Here is a 17,746-nt window from a genome sequence, read left to right as displayed (position 1 = left end):
CTGTGGAGAGACGAACCATTCTCCAGAGACTGCAAGAGAGAGAGGGGGGGAGAGAAACGGCCAAGTGCGCTACGGATAAGCAGGTACCGTTTAGCGTAGATGACTCCCAGAGAGTACTTACTTTGGAACAGACACACACCCACATCTTTAGAACGCACTTGGGTCCTGAGAGTAGCAATGAATAGCAACAGAGCCCACTTGGCGCCAGCGGATGCCGCTGATGGCTGCAGCATCATTACTCTAATCCCGGCCGCGCCCTGTTGGGCCTGGCCTTGGAGCAGCAGCAAGAGGAGGAGGCAGAAGAAGAAGAGGCAAAGAGATAGAGAGAGACACCACCCAGTCGGGGACGGCAACTGGACCTGGGCTTTTGCTTTTTGGCTCACAAGTGGGTTGGCTGCTCATCCTTGGATGACCCCTTCCTTGCTCTCTCCCTCGCTCTCAATCTGCCGCCATCTCAATTTACCTTACCTTCCTGTTCGTTGGCTTGGCTTACTTTCTCTTCCTTATCCTCTTCCTCTCACTTTCATCCTCACTTCTTCCAAATTGCTCTTCTCGCGGGCCATCCTTCCCCTTCGCCTTCGCCTGACTTTTCAACCTTATTCGCTCCTTTACCTGTCTAGTCAGTCGCCCTCCGTCGAAGGAAGGAAAAGGTTTCCCGCTTTGGTTCCGTTCTTCCTTGCTACCTACCTATCCACCAGTCAATTCGTTTCTCTTTCAATTCTGGCTGCCCGTTCCTTCTTTTGGCTCCTGCTCATCTTGGGTTGTACGGCGCATTAAGACGACGCCAGCCTTCCTTACGTGGGCCGTTCCTCGACGCGCGCAGACATCACAGTCACGCTTCTGGCGTCGCCTGGCCTGGCTGACTCGACGACACACTGTTGGGATCCCTTTCACCTTCTCCCCGCAAGGCCTTGTGTCCGGATCCGGTTTGGACTTGCACTCTAAGCGGTTGAACCTCGACGTTCCCCTCCCCCCGGATTCAACTTCATCCCATCTCGAAATAATCTCAAGTAGCACTTCCACATATCCCCAGAAAACGTAGACAGACCTCCACGCCGTCAACAAACCCGCCCATCATGGACTACAACCAGCATCACCACCCGTCAAACTCAATTGACAACGCCGCATATCCCGGGGACTCAAGCTACCAACCCGGCGGCCACCCTTCCAATTCTATCAGCAATGCCGCCTACCCTTCAGACTCATCCTACCGGCCGTCTGACCCGACGATGCCCACCGACGACAAGCTCGCTATGCCCAATGCCCGTTACTCCCAATCCTACAACAATAACCACAATGCCGCCCCCGGCGCCGCCAACAGCAGTAGCAGTACACAAGCACAAGCCCAATTCCCGCCGTATCCAACCAATGCTCCAGCACCTTTCCAGCAATCGCAAGGCTGGAACCAGGCGCAGAACCACGACCCCTTGTACTCTCCCGCTCGTGGGCCGATAGCACCGTGGACCCCGGATGGCATGTCAGCCGCGAACCCTAACCTCCCGCCACCACCGCCGTACGACCCCTCGAGGCCAGGCACGGGGACTACTAACCCTTCGACGCCTCGCGACCCGATATCACCAAACCCCTCAGAGAGTGCCCTTCTCAGCGGACAGCAGCAGCAGCAGAATGGAGCGCATTCCACGCGATCTCAGAGTACCTACACTAGCACCCCACAGCAAGCCCCCGCACCGGCGGCAGCTCACGTAGCCGACGCGGAATCGGGACAAGGGGAACGGAGCGGGCCGCGCGCCTACTTGCAATCGATGACGGGAGGGATGCCGGCTTATGGCAACAGTCCTGGACAGCTTGGCCCCGTCGCGCAGGCTAGGAAGAAGAGAAAGATGAAACTTGGCATTCTCGCCGGCGTGCTCTGCGCTGTCTTGGTGTTCCTGATCGCGTTGATAGTGGGCGTGCTGGTCGGCATCGTCAAGGTCAACCAGAAGGATGATAAGCCGCCTCCGTCTAACGGACCGCCGAGGCTCTTTTAATTTGCCGACACTTGCACGAGTGGTACTCCCTCCGTTCCTGCGGTTTATTCAGCCCCGGTTTGAGAGATATTGCCATTCTGCCCTCCAGGTTTCTGGACAACTTCCGCACAAAAGGGCGACACAACTTCACCGATACCCAACTTACTTTTTCCCAACATATTCTCTCACTCCTATTCTTCTTTTCTTTTGTGTTCATTACACCACCAACAAAGCTTGGTTTTGGAAAACTTTGATTAATTGGGCGTCGCTTGCGCTGGAGGAGGATGGATGGATGAATGGATGAGGGGGGAAGGACGACACGAGGAAGCGACGTTTAATGTCTTTTTTTCACTTTCTTTACACTTCTCCTTCTCCCTCCTCCTCGGAAACACACGATTTTGGAGTAAAAACTTACTTGTGGAACGGATTCGCGGAGGGATTAAGAAACACAAGTGAAGCTTTTCTTCTTGATCCTGGGAACACCCCGATAGACGAAAGCTGTGGCTTTGCTGGAGAGCGGGCTGCTCAATGAGATTGAAATGATGTCAAGCGTTTATTTGTTCAAGACTTTTTGACTCGTGATCTTCGTTCTCAGGAAATCTCGTAAGATGCTGAAAATTGGTTTCCTTTGGAATTGGGGGGTGAACTTTGTCCCAAGCTTGGGTATTGGGATCTGAGCATCGTCGTCTGTTGTCTATTAGATGAGAGACGAGGGAGAGTGGTCCTTGGAGGTTCGTCGGCTCCTCTTATGGAATAATCCAATGTCATCGACACCAGAAGTGCCGCCCATGGCTTACTCAAGGCTGCATGTTATTGTCCCCCCCTCTGCCTGTTCTCGCTTCTTTCTATGGAACACCCCCCCCTCCCTCCCCCCTGCTGCTGAGTTCCCTTGCATTTGTGACTCGGGAGTCATCGACGAGGCGGAGTAGATTGCTTGACGGAAAGACGACGTGTACTCGGCTTTGGGTGCTTTTATTCTCGGCTCTTAGTTTGTGCGTAACATGAGACTTTCTTCCTATGCTGGGCAGACAGGATCCTTCTGCTGGTGTGAGGTATCTGGCAGTGATAACTCTCCATCATATATAGATAGAGAAGGAGTTAAGGTGACCACCTCTAGGTTGTTGGCGTTGAGAATACGTCTTGTTCAGAAAAAGACACAGACTTTGGGGCCGTCAGTTGGCCTTGGGTAGGTGGAGGATGAGGGAGACGGTACCCACCAACCACCCATGCTGACACCGGCGATGGAATAGTCGCCTTTGTATATGTTGTGTTGTGCGAGGATGGTGAAGAGTTAATCTGGCCCTGGCCGGGTCTTTACCTCGATTTAAGGATGAGGAAAGGCGTGTACTGTTCTGATGATCGAGCTTGACGCGGATACTCTTGTTCTGTACGAGGCTGGGTTCTACTTCTTGTTTAGCTGGCCATGAGAGGGGATTGACATCAACCCATTTGGTTCGCTCCCTCCCATTAAGTATCGTTCAACAGAGAGCAGTTCAGGTAGCATGTCATTCGTACCGTCATGCCGAGCAGAAAGCACCCTCGTTGGCTTGTTATGACGATATGAGGTATCATTGAGAGAGAGAACTCTGAACCTTATTCATTCTCTTGAGGGTTCGGAGAAAGAAGAAAAGGAAGCACATTCGGATTCATCTCGGGAGCTAGGATATCCTGCAGGTCCCGGTCATTTGCAGTCTACGGTTAGGTGATTGGTACCTTCTAGATAGCCCACAGGGAGTGTTGATAGAAAGCACCCACCCGAAGACACAGCAAGTGGCCTCCGCAAAGTCTTGATTGAGATACTATATATATAGTACAAGTACGGCCCCCTTCGTCATGCTGGTTACTCAGATCAAAATGGCCTTCGTTGAGAGCCATCCCGCCAATTCCAGCGTCTTGCACGGAATGACCACGTGTTGCTGCACTTCCCGGTCTCTGTCGCTGCACTACCTGGCCATACAGGCAGGCTTACTGCATCTTTCAGAGATGTAGTACGCAAGTCCATGAAGTTTGACACGTCCGCTGTCTCTGCTCGTCTGCCACCATATAGATAGTCAGGGTGGGAGCATCGCGAATCGGGCGGAGAGAGGGGAAGAGTACCGGCCTACTTTACGACTGGGAGACATTCTGTGAGGAGATCTCTGCGCGTAAAGATGTGCTAGACACTCGGCGGGATGCACGGAACAGTCACCTCTGGCAAGCACTGAACTTTTGTCCGTACCCGAGTGGTGGTTGTGGTTGTGGTTGTATGCTAAGCTAGACCGAGATGGCCTTACATACCGTAGACTCGACATACTGAGCCTTATGCGATATCACCCACGGCCCGTCTAGAACCCACTCAGCAAGAACGAGTAGTTTTTGGCTAGAGTGCCTGGTCAGTATATAGAAGGGGAATTGGTCTCCATCTAATCAAAGGTATTGACGAAGAAACCTCCCCTTCTGGCCTCGGCCTCGATGGGCTCACAAGGTATCGAAATAGAAAGAGTATAGCGAAGATGATGCAGGCTCTTTCGCTATCACTTAGCTCTTTGATAGATGCCAAATGACATCAAGTCACAAATTTTTAATGTTCAGGCTAGCGTTGTGTGCTTGCTTCTCATTGTATGTAGCTTCGTCACCCGCACATCGCTTCGTTACCTGTTGTGATGGAGTTCCGTTCCATCTTTATGTACTCCTGCTGAATACAACGCGATTAAACATCCATAGAATTATGAGATGATAATCCGCCGTGGACATCTCTTAGGGCCTTGATTGATAGTGATTGTAAAGCGTTGGTCGCCGATTGGAGTCGCGTTAAGAGGATCGATATTTATGAGAAGGGCTTTCTTCTCCGATCACGATGCATCAATAGAGGCAGAGCGCGATATACTCTGGCAGCCATTCGAGCATGCTAGCAACGGACGAAAGAAAGGTGCGAAATCTCCGATATCGAAAAAAGTCAGCTGCTCGAGAAACAAACCCGAACACGAAGCCTCGGTTGACCCGGGTTGACGCGTACGACAGAGCCTCATGTAACCTGCACCAACATACCAGGAAAAGACGGAATGTGGGCAGTGAAGGGTTACAGCAGTCACATGCTTTCAACGATCTTCACATAACATTACCTTTGTCACTTGTCACAAATCGGACTATCGCCCGATAGAGCCTTGCAGCTTATTTTCCAAGTATGCGGCCAAGAATACCATCAATTCTAGCCCGTATGGGGGAGACGATACGAGAGAGATAGAGCAGCAAAATCTCTCCTCCCACAATGGATGGGACCCCACAGCTGCAATGTCTCAACCTTTGCTCACTTAGTACCTTTGTAGGAACACACCAGTTTGTTTCCCTAACGCCCGATGAAGCCGAATCCCGCCCAAAATCTTTGTTTTTTTCTTGGAAAGTGAAAACTCCATCCCTTTACCCTACTGTTTTGTTTTGTCTCCTTCCCTAAAGGTATGATGAAAAGACATGGAAGCTGAAATGAGAGGAGAGAAAACATCAAATGAGGAAAAATGAAATGAAGAAAGCTATGTGATGTGGGTGATGAATGGGTCTTTGTCCAAGTTTCGTCCCGTCGTAAATGAAAATGAAGAACAAATCGCAAGTTCTTTCTGCAGTTGGGAATCTCGCTGCTGCGATGCTTAAGGATGAATCAAGATTGATCTCTTATGCTTTCATCCAGCTGTCCTCGATCGAAGTTTGAAATGAAGTCGTAAAGCGTACAAAAGGCCGTGTCGAAAACAAAGATGGAGGACTTCATTGCCGCGAAGTTGATGTCGGAAATTCATGAGAGGGTATGGTTTGCCGATGAGACAAGGTCGTCTTGAGTGCGAAAAAAAAAAAACGTAAAAGGAAACATGCAGGGCCTGAATGAGTGCGTCCCTTTTCTTTGTGGGTCTTGAAGTGTATGAATGCCGGCTGCGAAATGCGTCGAATTCGAATATGGAGTGTTGAATCCTTGGATGCTGACAACAGAAAGCGCCGCATGCTTCCGCTTGTAGGGAGATGCATGGTTAGAAGGCGTTTCGGGAGTCGAAACGCGTAGTCGATAGAAGGTCATGCTGGACAGCTCAAAGGATGACGCATCGGTGACCGTCAGGACGTCTGCGCCTTCGGTGCTTCCGCTTTGCAAAACCCATGAGACCTGGGTTTTTCTCGTACTCGTGGTCTTCATCTTCATGAGCGGCTTGGTTTTGGAACTTCTCATCCTTCATGAGAAGCTGGCGACAAATGTCTATAAAAACGGCGTCGACGTTGGCTGATGACACTGATTAGCAAAGTCTCGTCTCAACACCCCGCTGTTGACTTACTTCGTGTCCTTGCGCTCGTTTCGTAGTAAGGCGCATCCCACATCTGAGAGCACGCAAAAGCCCTTTGTCTAGGTACGGACCGCTGCTCTTCCAAGTCGGCCTTATTGCCGACGATGACGATGGGAACATTGTCGTCGTCCTTGATGCGGGTAATTTCCTCTCGGAGCATCTCAATCTCGTTCATAGAGGACGATGAGGTGATGCTGAAGACCAGAATGAAGCCTTGGCCGGATTTCATGTAAAGGTCACGCATGGCAACTGTATCCACGGTCAGCTGGGATGTCGGACAGAGTACGAAAAGTAGCTAACCAAACTGCTCTGTGCCCGCGGTGTCGAGGCTGATTCATTGTTAGATGGATGGTCTCACGGCAGCTAGAATGTGCCTTCGTTACTCACATTTCCAAGACCACTTGCCGTCCCTGGAATGAATCGAGTCAGTGATTCGTCGCAATAAGTAGTACCCGCATAAGATTAACTCACATCAACCTGTAATTGTGTCCGGTAGGTGTCTTCAATTGTCGGGTCGTAACTCTCGATCCACTCATTGTGAACGAATTGAGCTTTTGCATTGGTTAGCGGTGCTGCACATTTGACACGAGCATTGCGCTACGCGATGCTGACCTGTTAAGCAACTCTTTCCAACACCTCCTAGATGCAAAGTTAGTGGGCTGCGCACGTGACAGGCGCATTTCTCAACAAGGACTCACCGGCACCCAGCACCACGACATGGAGCTCACGACTACGCATGATCAGCTTGCGATCCCTCTATCTCTTCCTTTACAAATTGGGAAGGCATCACGGCGGAGCATACCAGGACTGATGATGCCTGTTGTGGCGTGACATTGTGTCTATGCTGGCCAACCTGAAGCTGCGACTTTGTTGCTGTCGGTTGTGTGTATCGTTGCGGGAGAGATGTCTGAGCAGGGCAGCTCAATTCAGATGACAGAAATGTGCCGGGACGAATTGGTGTGTTGAGAAAAGCTTCAACAGCTGGTCGTCTTCCTTTGAGGAAGGGCCGCCGGGCTGAGTACTTCGCAATCGGCGCGTCATGCGGCAAGGGACGACAGCAAGGTTAAATAGATTGTCGGCGAGGCGGAGGGTTTGGTATGGCGGAGAAGTGGTGAGGTCCGAAAGCCAGGTAGCGGAATCGAGGCTGCGGATTGCCGTGCAAATCACTCTATATCGGGAGTGGATGGGCGCGATTTCCAGAGGACGCAACAAGGTACCTGGAAGGGACGAAGGAGAATGGCGGGGGGGTCCGGATGCAATTGTAGTTGGAGCACAGGAGCGTCGAAGTTTGAAAGTCGGGGGCTCGGGTCATGGAGCTCTGGGTCTGGCCCGTCCGAATTGATTGGAAGAGTGGGGACCACAGGAGACCAAGGAGGGGTGCTTTTAAGGGGCCCGAGGGGAGGGGGGGAAGTTGACGGGGAACGGGGGACGAGCAGGGGAATGGAAAAATGCAAAAGCAGACTGGTTGACTGGCTGGATGCAGAGAGAGAGAGAGAGAGAGAGACAGAGAAAGAAGAGGGGAAGGCGAGAATAGAAGTAATGGGAGACAGGATGTGAGAGAGAGAGAAAGGAGACGGGGGATATGGAAATCCTGAAAGTGTCAAAGACGAAGGAAAACAAGAATGGGAGAGTAAAAGAAGAAGAAACAGACGACCGACGAGCCAGGTCAGGACAAAAAAAGAAGAGTCAAAGTTCCCAACCAGCTCTCATCCTCTCACACTCCGGCTACCCAATTAAAAACAAATAAAGGGTGTTGGTGCAGCAGTTTTTGGTTGTTCTGTCGTCTGCAAGGGCCTCTCGCCAGCCAGCTGCGCTAAGCTGAGGGGAGGGTAGCTAAGGCAGGGTAGGTTAGGTGAGAGGTACCTTGCTGGGGGGTACTTGGTGACCTGGGCGTCTGGAGGATCCCAACCGTACTTTAAGCAACTCCGTTACGGCAGTCTGCCCTGCTGTTGGCGCCCTACGGACGAATCTGGTGAGATAAAGTCGGGCAAGGTAGCTGGACGAGGTTACGACCGGGTACGTACAGCCTCCAGGCAAAGCACAGTCGGAGCTGAACCAAAGGACAAGAGCGAAAGGGAGAAGAAGGTTTATGGAGGCTGTATGCCTGAAGGTGTCAGTACGAATACTGAGCTGCACGAAAGGGCCAGTTGCAGTACAGAGGACGGTCTCCGGTTGGAGAGGGTGGGGAGATCTAGAAGCAGACAAAAGGCAAGGGAGGGCAGTACTGGTCAATCGTCGTCGATCGCTGTTGCAGCTTTGCCGTGCGATGAACAATAGACGGCCCCCAGAGGGCTGAGGAGCTTAGGTTGATGGCTGGCTGATGGTATGGTTCGATAACTCTGGTCAACTAAGGTTATTTCCGCTTGCCGGTTGCCGAAATGGATGACATTGGCCACTGGACGTGGGCACTTGGAGAAAAGAGCGAATCTAGCTCAGTTTAGAGTGACTTCAGCACCCCAAGCAGGAGAAGAAACTCTGCCCAGGTCGCACTCAATGTTGAATCGCAGACAGGGCAGCAATAAGACAGAGAGACGTCGATGAGATGTGTGGTGGAATTGGATGTGGTTGCACGCTGGAAGACACAGCCGCCGGGTGACAAACCGTTCTTGACCAGGGTGTCTAGTCGAGCGAGAAAGCCTGGGAAGTCAAACGACTAGCCAGAGGTAAGAAGCGAGTTGTGGCGAGTAGAAAGACAGGACGCAATGGAGGTGACGCGAGTAGGCAAGATGCGTGACGGGACGCGATGCGATGCGAGGTGGGTGATGTGACTGATGACTGGCAGATGGATGGGCGAGTGAAGACGGAGAGAGGCTTTGCCAGGCCAGTTGAAGCTGACGACTAGTCAATTCGACGGGTCGACGGGAGGGGACCATGCAAGACAACCGGAGAATCAGATTTTACCGCCAACCCAAAGGTGAGAATTGGCTGTGCTTTGTGAGATTACAAACAGGAAAAGTAGACGTTGGGCTGCAGTACTTACTGTACCCTTGGAGAGTATTCCCATGTACTACGTTGGCTACGGAGTAGAGGACGATGGGTGACGGATGGCGAGAAAAAGAAGCATGTGGAATTGTCTCACAAATTGGAAGCCTCCTGTCTCGAAATAACGGAGAGGCTGACACTACTGTCGGACGCTTGCATGGTAGCTTCAACGTCGTCGCTATTTAGAGCAGAGAGCCGGGGACGGAGCTTTGATGACTTTGTCGCAGGGCTTCAAAGGAAGGGGTTTTAGCTGAAGTCGAGGTTGGCGGTCATCATTGGCGTGTTACAGTATAGGAGTTTGGTGTGGTGGTGTACGGAGTAGTGCTTGAGCGTCATGTTGATCCGGGGGCCACCGACCGGACAACGTTGATTAACTTAGTGTATGATGCGTACCAAGTACATGGTGGTGAGATAGTGACCGAGGTCGGGAGCGATCCCGTTGCTTCGCGTCGTCTAACTTTTGGAGAGTCTTCTTGGATGGATGTCCCCCATCGCCTCCAGTCTTTGCCGTCTTCCTTCTTTCCTGAAATGGAACTGTGCCCTTTTGGTGTGAGGCACAGCGGCGCGAGGCAAGATCCAATGGGTGTCGAAGTAGTCGAGGTAGGGTTCCAATTGGGCCCCCCGGCAAGCAACACCTTGCCATGGCAATGATTGGGTGAGGCGGCGTGGCATCCCGCTCACACGGCGACGGCGGCGGGGATTATTGAGGAAGGTCCTGAGGATGAGGTGCTTGCTGACCTCTTGCCTCTGGACTCTGGCTTGTTCTTTTCGCGGAGGCGGAGGCGGGAAAAGAGGATGCGATGCCGTGCCGTCTCTTGGCTGCCTTTTTGACCGAGGCCGACGGGATCCAAGTAGAGTGGTGTTTGGCTCAAGTAAGGTATTAATGCCTGTGTTGGTAGGGAGCACGGAGTAGTAGGTGCCTTATTCGTGTGACCGGCATCCAGCGCAGCAAGTCATGGCTGAAGTCATAGGCAAAGTAGACATGACACTCTAGTACAGGATACGTCTTGAGATTGTCAGTAGGCTGGATACTATAGAATAGAGGGTAAGGTGGTCTGTACTCCGTACGTATGCGTATCTGTATGCGAAAGGTACTTACTGCGTACGATAGCAGTCCGATAGCAGTCCGTAAAGCAACCTCGTTTCGGCCGGCACTTTTGAGCTGTTGACAGGCTCAGAGTCCGTGGGTTCAGCGTGGGAACGGGTCTCTGCCCCAATGTAGCTGAGTCAGGGTTTGTCTGCCGTTTAGCCAGAGCAGGTGTCCAGTTGGGTGCAGCGCGCACGAACATAGCTCCTGCATAGGTGGGACTCTCCAGTCTTGTCCCACCCATCCCATGTGGTGAGGTTCCTCTCTTCCCATGTGTCTCCAGGGCTAAGGGAATGGGGGGCGACGCCGCGACGCCGCAACGGAAGTGTCATGGTGTGTAGGCAGTACGGAGCATTCGTACCTTTCCATTGAGGCTTGGTCGAGTCGGGCAGTTTGTGTGGGCTCTAGTCCTGGGCAGTCGCCGGGGCTCTCTCGTGAGCGAGCAAGGCCTTGGCCCATGGCGGCCATGCGCAGACGGGCTCTCGAGCCCCCTCAGAGCGGGCAGTGTGGAGGAATGTTCCTACTCGGTCGGTACACGTGTAGTTGACAGGAGGTGTGGTGGCCTGGTCGTGTGGTGCAGCGGTGCTGTGGATTTCAGGTCGCAGTGGATTGCCGAGAAGGCATGTTTTAGCGTGCTCTGTGATGTTTCTGGTTCTGCTTCCATCCCATGTTCCCCTGTTGGTTCGTTCCGCGGATGGAGTCGTGCTTGAGGTGGTGCTGCAAGCTGCGTGCTGCATAGGAGACAGTGGGCACTGAGCAGTGAGAGCGCAGGTGGACAGCTGCAGGTGCAAGAGCAAAGATGCAGATGGATGCTTGCCCTATTGCTTACCTTTGAACGAGGCTTGACTCTTGAAGGACTGTTTTTTGCTCGGTACCTATCCATGGATGCGTTCGGAGTACGAGGTACTTGGACGTGGTGTCTTGGCTCTTGAGGCAGGGAAAGAAGAATCAACTCGTGGTTTATCCCCCGAGCCCCCACCTCACTTTTTCTTCCCTCACCAACACCTTCCCGAGTTTCTCACTGTGACTGAGGCAGGTGCGCGATCCCCCGGCTCCAACATGGAAGGGACATGGAGATATGCGGCTGCCGTTCTTTCCTTCCCCTTTTCTTTGCGTCCTTTTTTTTCCTTTCCCATGCCGCGCCATGCCGCGCCATGCCTTCCCTGCTGTTCTCTTTTCGCGGCATACCTTAAGGTAAGGTAGGAACCACATTGGCACATTGGCACATTGTGCGGCTTGCCTGCCATCACTCATCATCCATGCCTTCCTGCTTCCAACTACACTCTGTCACCCCTCATTCCTTCCTACCTTAGGTACCTTAAGGTAACCTGGTAGCTTCTCGAGCTTTCTCACCTCAAGTTGTGGATACTCCATGAATACATCAGATCCCATCTCGACGGCCCGAGTTCATGTAGTACAGTAGTAATCACTACGTCATAGACTTAACTGACTTACCATTTCATCACTTCAGGGTAGGTAGGTGACCATGTCTAATTTGTAGTTGCGCCTGCTTCTCTCAATCACGATGCTGCTACACTTCTATCTCATGCCACTATTTACAATTCAATGCCTTGTCCCAGGACTTCATCAGAGACTCCCAGCCTGCTACAAGCATCAATTGAGTTGAGGAAGCACATCAGAAGTAAGGCAAATCTCTCCACCCAATGCCTCTCGTTCCCCACACCTGTGAGCTTTTCAACTACCCATGGAACTTCAAACTTTGACTTTGCCTGCACAGAGTATCACACAGCTTCAACCACCTTAGCTCTTACTGCTTGCTCCTTCCTCGATGCTGCAAGGCTGTCATCCTGGTAAGATAGCTAAGCACTGTGCAGGCCACGCCGCGACGGGCCCGGCGTTGGAACTTGACCCAAGTTCCCAACCTCTACTGTGTGCTCCTTAAGGTAGGCTCCAAGACAACACCATAAAGCATCGCCGCACTCTAGCACTCGGCTCCATGCAGGTGCCATCATCCATGCCATGAAGAGAATCCATCCTCCGACGTACGGAGTACGGCCTGCATCGGTGCCAGTCTCCCAGTCTCTGTACCTTGCCTTAGACTCTGATTGATTTTTATCTCTCAACCCTTCTAGACGCATCCACTCTGCCCACCTTGTCTCGACTTCTCCTGCATTGCGGCCTGTCCCTGTCAACCAAGGGCAAGCCACTATGCACTTCATCGAGAAGAATCGTCTTCCATCTACTAGCCTTTTGGTCTACATCCGCGCAAGCAATGAGGGGTTATTCCGATAGTCCTACTCTTCCATTTTAACAAAGCTTCATAGCCAAGCAACCGAGGATGTCTTGCCGAACCATCCGCCACAGCCCTCCTACCAACGATCCAGTCACCAGAGACTCTACAATCTCAACTACTCCGTAGTACAAGCTTTACGCGGTCTCTCGGCACCAGAGAGCTTCAAATAAAGTGTAAGCAAAGGGCCACCAACGATCTGCGGGCTGGATACGGCCATCGACCGAGGGCCCGGAGCCGAGACACTGACGCAGGGACGCTGTTCGCCAGCTAACCTCTACGTCTAGCCATTGCAACGTCGTAGCCGTTGCTAAAATTCTGCTTCCATGACAGCCAACCATCCTAGTGCCTCGTCCTGGATATACGCGGTCGACTACCTGCCTCGCTTGAGCCTATCCGAGGCAAATCGATACCGCTCCGGAAATACTTCAGATTATAGACAGCTCAAGCTCGGTCGTTACTGCGCCAATCATGACGTCCAATTCCTCGCCTCACCCATCACCTCGGTTCGCGAGGGTATAGAGAAATTTTTTCTTCCCTCCTCAAATAGCCTGATTTCGACCAGTGACGACCGAGCATGCGCCCCTGCGTCTTGTACCTGAGAACCGACTGGTGGGATTCCGGGGTCCCCAGGATGGGTGCTAGCCGCAGATGCGAGTGTACGAATAGACACTTCGATGCGAGCGCGCCCCTCCCGTTCAAATTCGAGTTCCTGTTCCCGTCACAGCCAAGCACACCACTACGCGTGGAGGACTCATCCCATGACGACGAAGGGGAGCTCGAAAAACCGAACTCTGGTGCCTCATCTGGTTCTCAGCCCCTTCCCTGTCGTTCTGTTGACGTTGCATCCGACTTGATCTCCTAGTTTGGTAGCTGACCCGAATCCGGAATGTGTGACTGGTAACTCGATGCAGCGACCGATCGTCAACCATGCCCTCGGGCCGTGTCGTTGTCGTCAAAACGTCACTCCCGCTGGCCATGGTCGCCCAGATCGCCAGCTCCTATCCGTACGGACCTTGTACACTTAGTCAAACCAGATATTGTTAGCCACAAGGATCATTCCTATCTATCCCCTCCTCATCTCCGAGTTGGCGGCTTCTGAAGAACAGCTCTTGCTCAAATCGGAGAACCGGTCTGCTGGGTTCCATACTAAAAAGGTGACGTCTAGGCCCTGGTCTATTCCACCTCTCTGATATGAGCTGTCAACTTGGCTCCCTGGAATCTTCCCTGCTCTATCCCCCGTCTCGGTCATTGCAGTATTGTCTATGGAGCACATCCAGCGACACTGGTACGATTATCGTCGGCCTGAATGTTCTCAGTAACGGCCCCGAGAGCTTCGTGGAAATATAGCAACAAGTCATACCCATCAAAAGGTCCTTACAAAGTTGGAAAGGTACGGATAGACGAGGAAACTCTTTAGACCTATGGACAGAGGCGCCCAGACCACATCTCCGCCATCTCACCTTCCCACGTGGCCAAGATGAGATGGACTGTACCATCATCACGCTAACCAGTCGTGTCAGTCCACCTTTGAGTTTCAGGCAGGAACTCTAAATCTTCTGGCTCCTGAATCGTCCAAGCCTGCCACGACCGAGTCAATGCGACCAGTACTTAGGCCGTGAGCAATCACGGTTGCTACTAAATGTTCGGCCCCCAAGTCTATGCTCCAACATCCTGGGACTTCATTTCGAGATTGATGCGGTACTTTCATCATTTCAACGGATAATCTTGAATGCCCGACGGCATCTCTCGATAGCATGATTTTGCCCAGTCTCTGATGCCTGAGCAAGAGATTGAGGCACCCTGACTGCCTTGCTCATCGAGGGATATTCTATCTATTTGACTTGGACTTTGATTTCACAAAAAATCGTGACTTGAGACGCAGCAAGCACAAGCCCGGTAAAGGAAATGCCAAGCCAGCCATCCCATGGATTTCCCAGCGACAAAAATGCGGAGGATCTACACCTGCATGTGCAACATGAACACATCATCTGCTCGTTGACGGGATCCCCAGGCAAACACACTTTACAATGCCCAACTTTCGAATTCGTCGAGTGCTCACCGAGCTCGCTGCTGCCATACTACACCACACTACCAATGTAACTAACTGTATTGGGCCTTTCGACCTCAATGCAGTGGGATTTCGCCGCTCCATAGCTCCGAATGCGAGAACCAAGCGGTCAAGAAGTCGCCTCAAGGCCAGTTGAAGGTAGAGCAAACCGACCCACTGCATGTTTTCACGTGTTCGGGAGGCGTGGAACTTCAGACGAGCACCTCTGTCAGTTGGCGTCTCAGGCCGAGTACGAGGTCAGAGCTATCATGAACGGCAGATGTCCTTATAGACTGCACTCAGGACACGAGGCCTCGATAGACAGTCAGGCACACGACTTGGAAGCCATTGCCGTGTCACCTTCTCGTCTGTCCGAAAACACCATGGATGGCCTGCATGGCTCATTGACTTGACTGGAGAAACTTTCCGAAGAAGCAGGGAGCCAGTTGTTTGTACGACTGGCATGCACGGCACACGCTCTACATTCGCAAGCTCCTCGATACGTTGCCGTCAGTGTGTCCGATCTCCTAATGGGCCAGTCTATTATCGTCTAATAGAATGCGGCTCACGCGTGCCCTTTCTTCCCGTACCCCACGCCGGAGCTGCATGCAGCTCGTCATCATGGTCGGACTTTAGCCAGCTTTCGGAGAATATTGCGAAAATCGACGAAGGCAGCGTGGGGGGCTGACATGGTCGAGGAGCAAAGTTGTCTGGATATTCGGCACCATTCAAGATGTCGTCTTATCAGTCCGGGCAATTACCAAGACGAAAAAAAAATCCAGTCCACTTTACTACCTTCCCCGAACGGTCTGGTCGATTTTCTGCATCACGATTGTCACTATCATCATCTTTGGAGGTTGCGGTGCCCCCCAACTGTGCCTTGCCTGCCTCCTCCTAGCCAGACGATGGGGTCGGCAACGAAACATTAAATCACATTGCAGGTACCTTGCTCAAGCGAGACCACAACCATGATCCTAGAATATCAATTCGGTGGACGACGGGAGTTTCTTTGACAAGACATCGGGCCGGTACTGATGGGGCCTGCATCGAACGACCCACCACAGCCGGCATGAACCAGACTTTCTGCAGCAGCCTACTTTTAGGGCTCCGCTGCCACAACCAAGCGGGTCCCGCCGTTCACCGCACACATTCCAAAGCCAGAATTCATAAAGCCCTATTCCGCCGCTCGTCTACAACAATAACTGGTCTGGTGGTGTAGTTGGTTATCACGTCAGTCTAACAGATTTCGAGGTCTCCTCGAAACTGAGCACACTGAAGGTCTCCGGTTCAAGTCCGGGCTAGATCATCCAATGGGCGATTGGTTTAGTGGTATAATGACCGCTTAGCATGCGGTAGGTCCTGGGTTCGATTCCCAGATCGTCCAGTCTTTTGCTCGTTGTGGTGATTAAATGATTGTGAATTCTTTGTTTTGTCCTCCACTTGGATTCTGATGGGGTTTCTACCTTTTGAGAAAGACTAGGGGAGTTGGGAAAGTCAAAGTCTGATATAGGAGCTGTTAGACTCCTCTACATGCATGTGTCTTTGGCAGAGTAGAATCTGTGAGTCGTCGATACTGAGGTTGTGGTATAGAAATGCCGGTTCCATGGTAGGTACCTAGGTATGGGCCAGGTGAAGGAAGGTTGTCCTTGAGATTACATCTTGGACCTTGTCCGTAAAGACTTGATTATGATACAACGCACAATGCGAGCTCTGCCATTCTTTTGTAGAGTGTATTGAGAGCTTCAGAGACCAGGCACGAAACAACTCATTCGATGGATGGTGACCAGTAAGGCTCTGAGGACGGGAAGCTTGGTGAGGTATCGGATTAGTTCGGTGGGATCAAGACATGGGGAATGGATGGTGAAACAATGGTAGAGAACATATGTTCATGCTGCTGATGATCAGCGACGAAGGCTGTTGATATAATAAAAGAGGTTGGGACCTTGCTATAAGATGACTACAGGGTCGCGGGAACACCTGAACGTTTCGTTTATTGGAATTCGTTTGTTTCAGATTTTAGTCCCTCAGGCCCTTGTGACTACCTACAATATGAGTATGCTAATGATGGCTCTCTCATCTCCGTCCGCTATCTAGGTCTCTGATCTATGTTCTGCCTGGCCTCTTTCTCGTCCAGCTCGCCATTAACATAGGGTTTGAGTTTGACGCCGTGACAGCCGTTTAGGTGACATCTTTTGCCTGCTCTGTGGTCCCATGTTTTTAGGGCTCTGCCTGTATGGACCGGGAACAGGATTACCAACTGCGTCATGGCGCTGAGTCTGCCCATTCAAATGTGTCTAGTTCACTTAGACATACACAGTAGAGCTTGAGTAGCTTTAATAAACGAATGTCAAAGTAGGGATGTGATCTTCGCCCGTTGTCTTTTCAAGCGGTGGCTGTTGCTGTATATCAACTTCTATCCCGAAATCTATGTTATTTCGAAAGCCCAAATGTGAGTTGATTGCCATCTGCCCACATCTCCAAGTGCTTTAACGTGCACCCGGGTGGGAATGGTTTGAAATGATCTAGAAGCTATTGCCATAAAAGAGGTATCTCCTGGCTTTCAAACAGGAATCCGCCAACTTGGTTTTCGACTTGATGTTGCGCGGAGCTCAATGTTAGCCAGCCCGCGGTTCAAGAGGTCAGCCAAAGAGGCTTAATGAAACAACAACGTGTCCAATATTTCAGCATGAGGGAGGAATATAGAGGAGGTAGAGCACGTCTTTCTGGTGAGAAGCCACGGAAACGTCTCAACCCCCATAAGGCTATATCAACCTCCTCAAGCTGATCAGCTCTCTTCCACTCCACGGGTGGTCATGGCCATAGATGTGGAAGCTCAGAAATATTGGCCGTTTTGCTCAGCGCAGGGCCCGTCGCTTCGGGTGAGTTCCTATCGCTGTCGATCTGGGGCTATTACATAGTGGATACACAGAGCGAAAAAACACAACAGAGGCCGTCGTCGTCCTTGGTATGTTTCAGAGGGAACATGCAGGGAGGCGCGAGGTAGATTGAGATAGGACAATTGTAATCATAGCCATTTTGGATTCGACTGTTGTTGCTCTGAAGACCTCAAATAATACGAAATGGTCCTAGTTCAATAGTCACACAAGCTTT

At 51.7% G+C, this 17,746-nt stretch overlaps 5 protein-coding genes across 5 annotated transcripts; 2 read left to right on the top strand and 3 right to left on the bottom strand.

Moving 5' to 3' along the window:
* Positions 1-1,076: 1,076 nt before the first annotated feature.
* CCOS01_01536 (uncharacterized protein) lies at positions 1,077-1,988 on the top strand (the record flags this gene model as incomplete). The annotated part of the gene is made up of 1 exon (XM_060449730.1): positions 1,077-1,988. The coding sequence occupies one exon, from the start codon at positions 1,077-1,079 to the stop codon at positions 1,986-1,988; it is 912 nt and encodes a 303-aa protein (XP_060321168.1).
* Positions 1,989-4,018: 2,030 nt separating this feature from the next.
* Positions 4,019-4,258, bottom strand: CCOS01_01535 (uncharacterized protein; the record flags this gene model as incomplete). The annotated part of the gene is made up of 1 exon (XM_060449729.1): positions 4,019-4,258. The coding sequence occupies one exon, from the start codon at positions 4,256-4,258 to the stop codon at positions 4,019-4,021; it is 240 nt and encodes a 79-aa protein (XP_060321167.1).
* Positions 4,259-6,016: 1,758 nt separating this feature from the next.
* CCOS01_01534 (Ras family protein) lies at positions 6,017-7,099 on the bottom strand (the record flags this gene model as incomplete). The annotated part of the gene is made up of 8 exons (XM_060449728.1): positions 6,017-6,204; positions 6,257-6,514; positions 6,566-6,594; positions 6,653-6,675; positions 6,737-6,816; positions 6,878-6,904; positions 6,964-6,995; positions 7,068-7,099. 8 exons carry the CDS (start codon positions 7,097-7,099, stop codon positions 6,017-6,019), a joined length of 669 nt encoding a protein of 222 aa, XP_060321166.1.
* A 3,639-nt stretch (positions 7,100-10,738) lies between these two features.
* CCOS01_01533 (uncharacterized protein) lies at positions 10,739-11,209 on the bottom strand (the record flags this gene model as incomplete). Its single annotated transcript, XM_060449727.1, has 2 exons — positions 10,739-11,058; positions 11,164-11,209. Coding segments are annotated over 2 exons (366 nt in total), but the record flags the coding sequence as incomplete, so codon positions are not given.
* A 2,306-nt stretch (positions 11,210-13,515) lies between these two features.
* CCOS01_01532 (uncharacterized protein) lies at positions 13,516-13,935 on the top strand (the record flags this gene model as incomplete). Its single annotated transcript, XM_060449726.1, has 2 exons — positions 13,516-13,603; positions 13,754-13,935. 2 exons carry the CDS (start codon positions 13,516-13,518, stop codon positions 13,933-13,935), a joined length of 270 nt encoding a protein of 89 aa, XP_060321164.1.
* Positions 13,936-17,746: the final 3,811 nt, after the last annotated feature.

The sequence above is a fragment of the Colletotrichum costaricense genome (genome assembly GCF_030867565.1).
Source record: "Colletotrichum costaricense strain IMI 309622 chromosome Unknown Scaffold_1.1, whole genome shotgun sequence".
Lineage (NCBI taxonomy): Eukaryota > Fungi > Ascomycota > Sordariomycetes > Glomerellales > Glomerellaceae > Colletotrichum > Colletotrichum costaricense.
The sequence above is the reverse complement of the archived record's forward strand: the minus strand, read 5'-3'. Positions and strand labels throughout refer to the sequence as shown.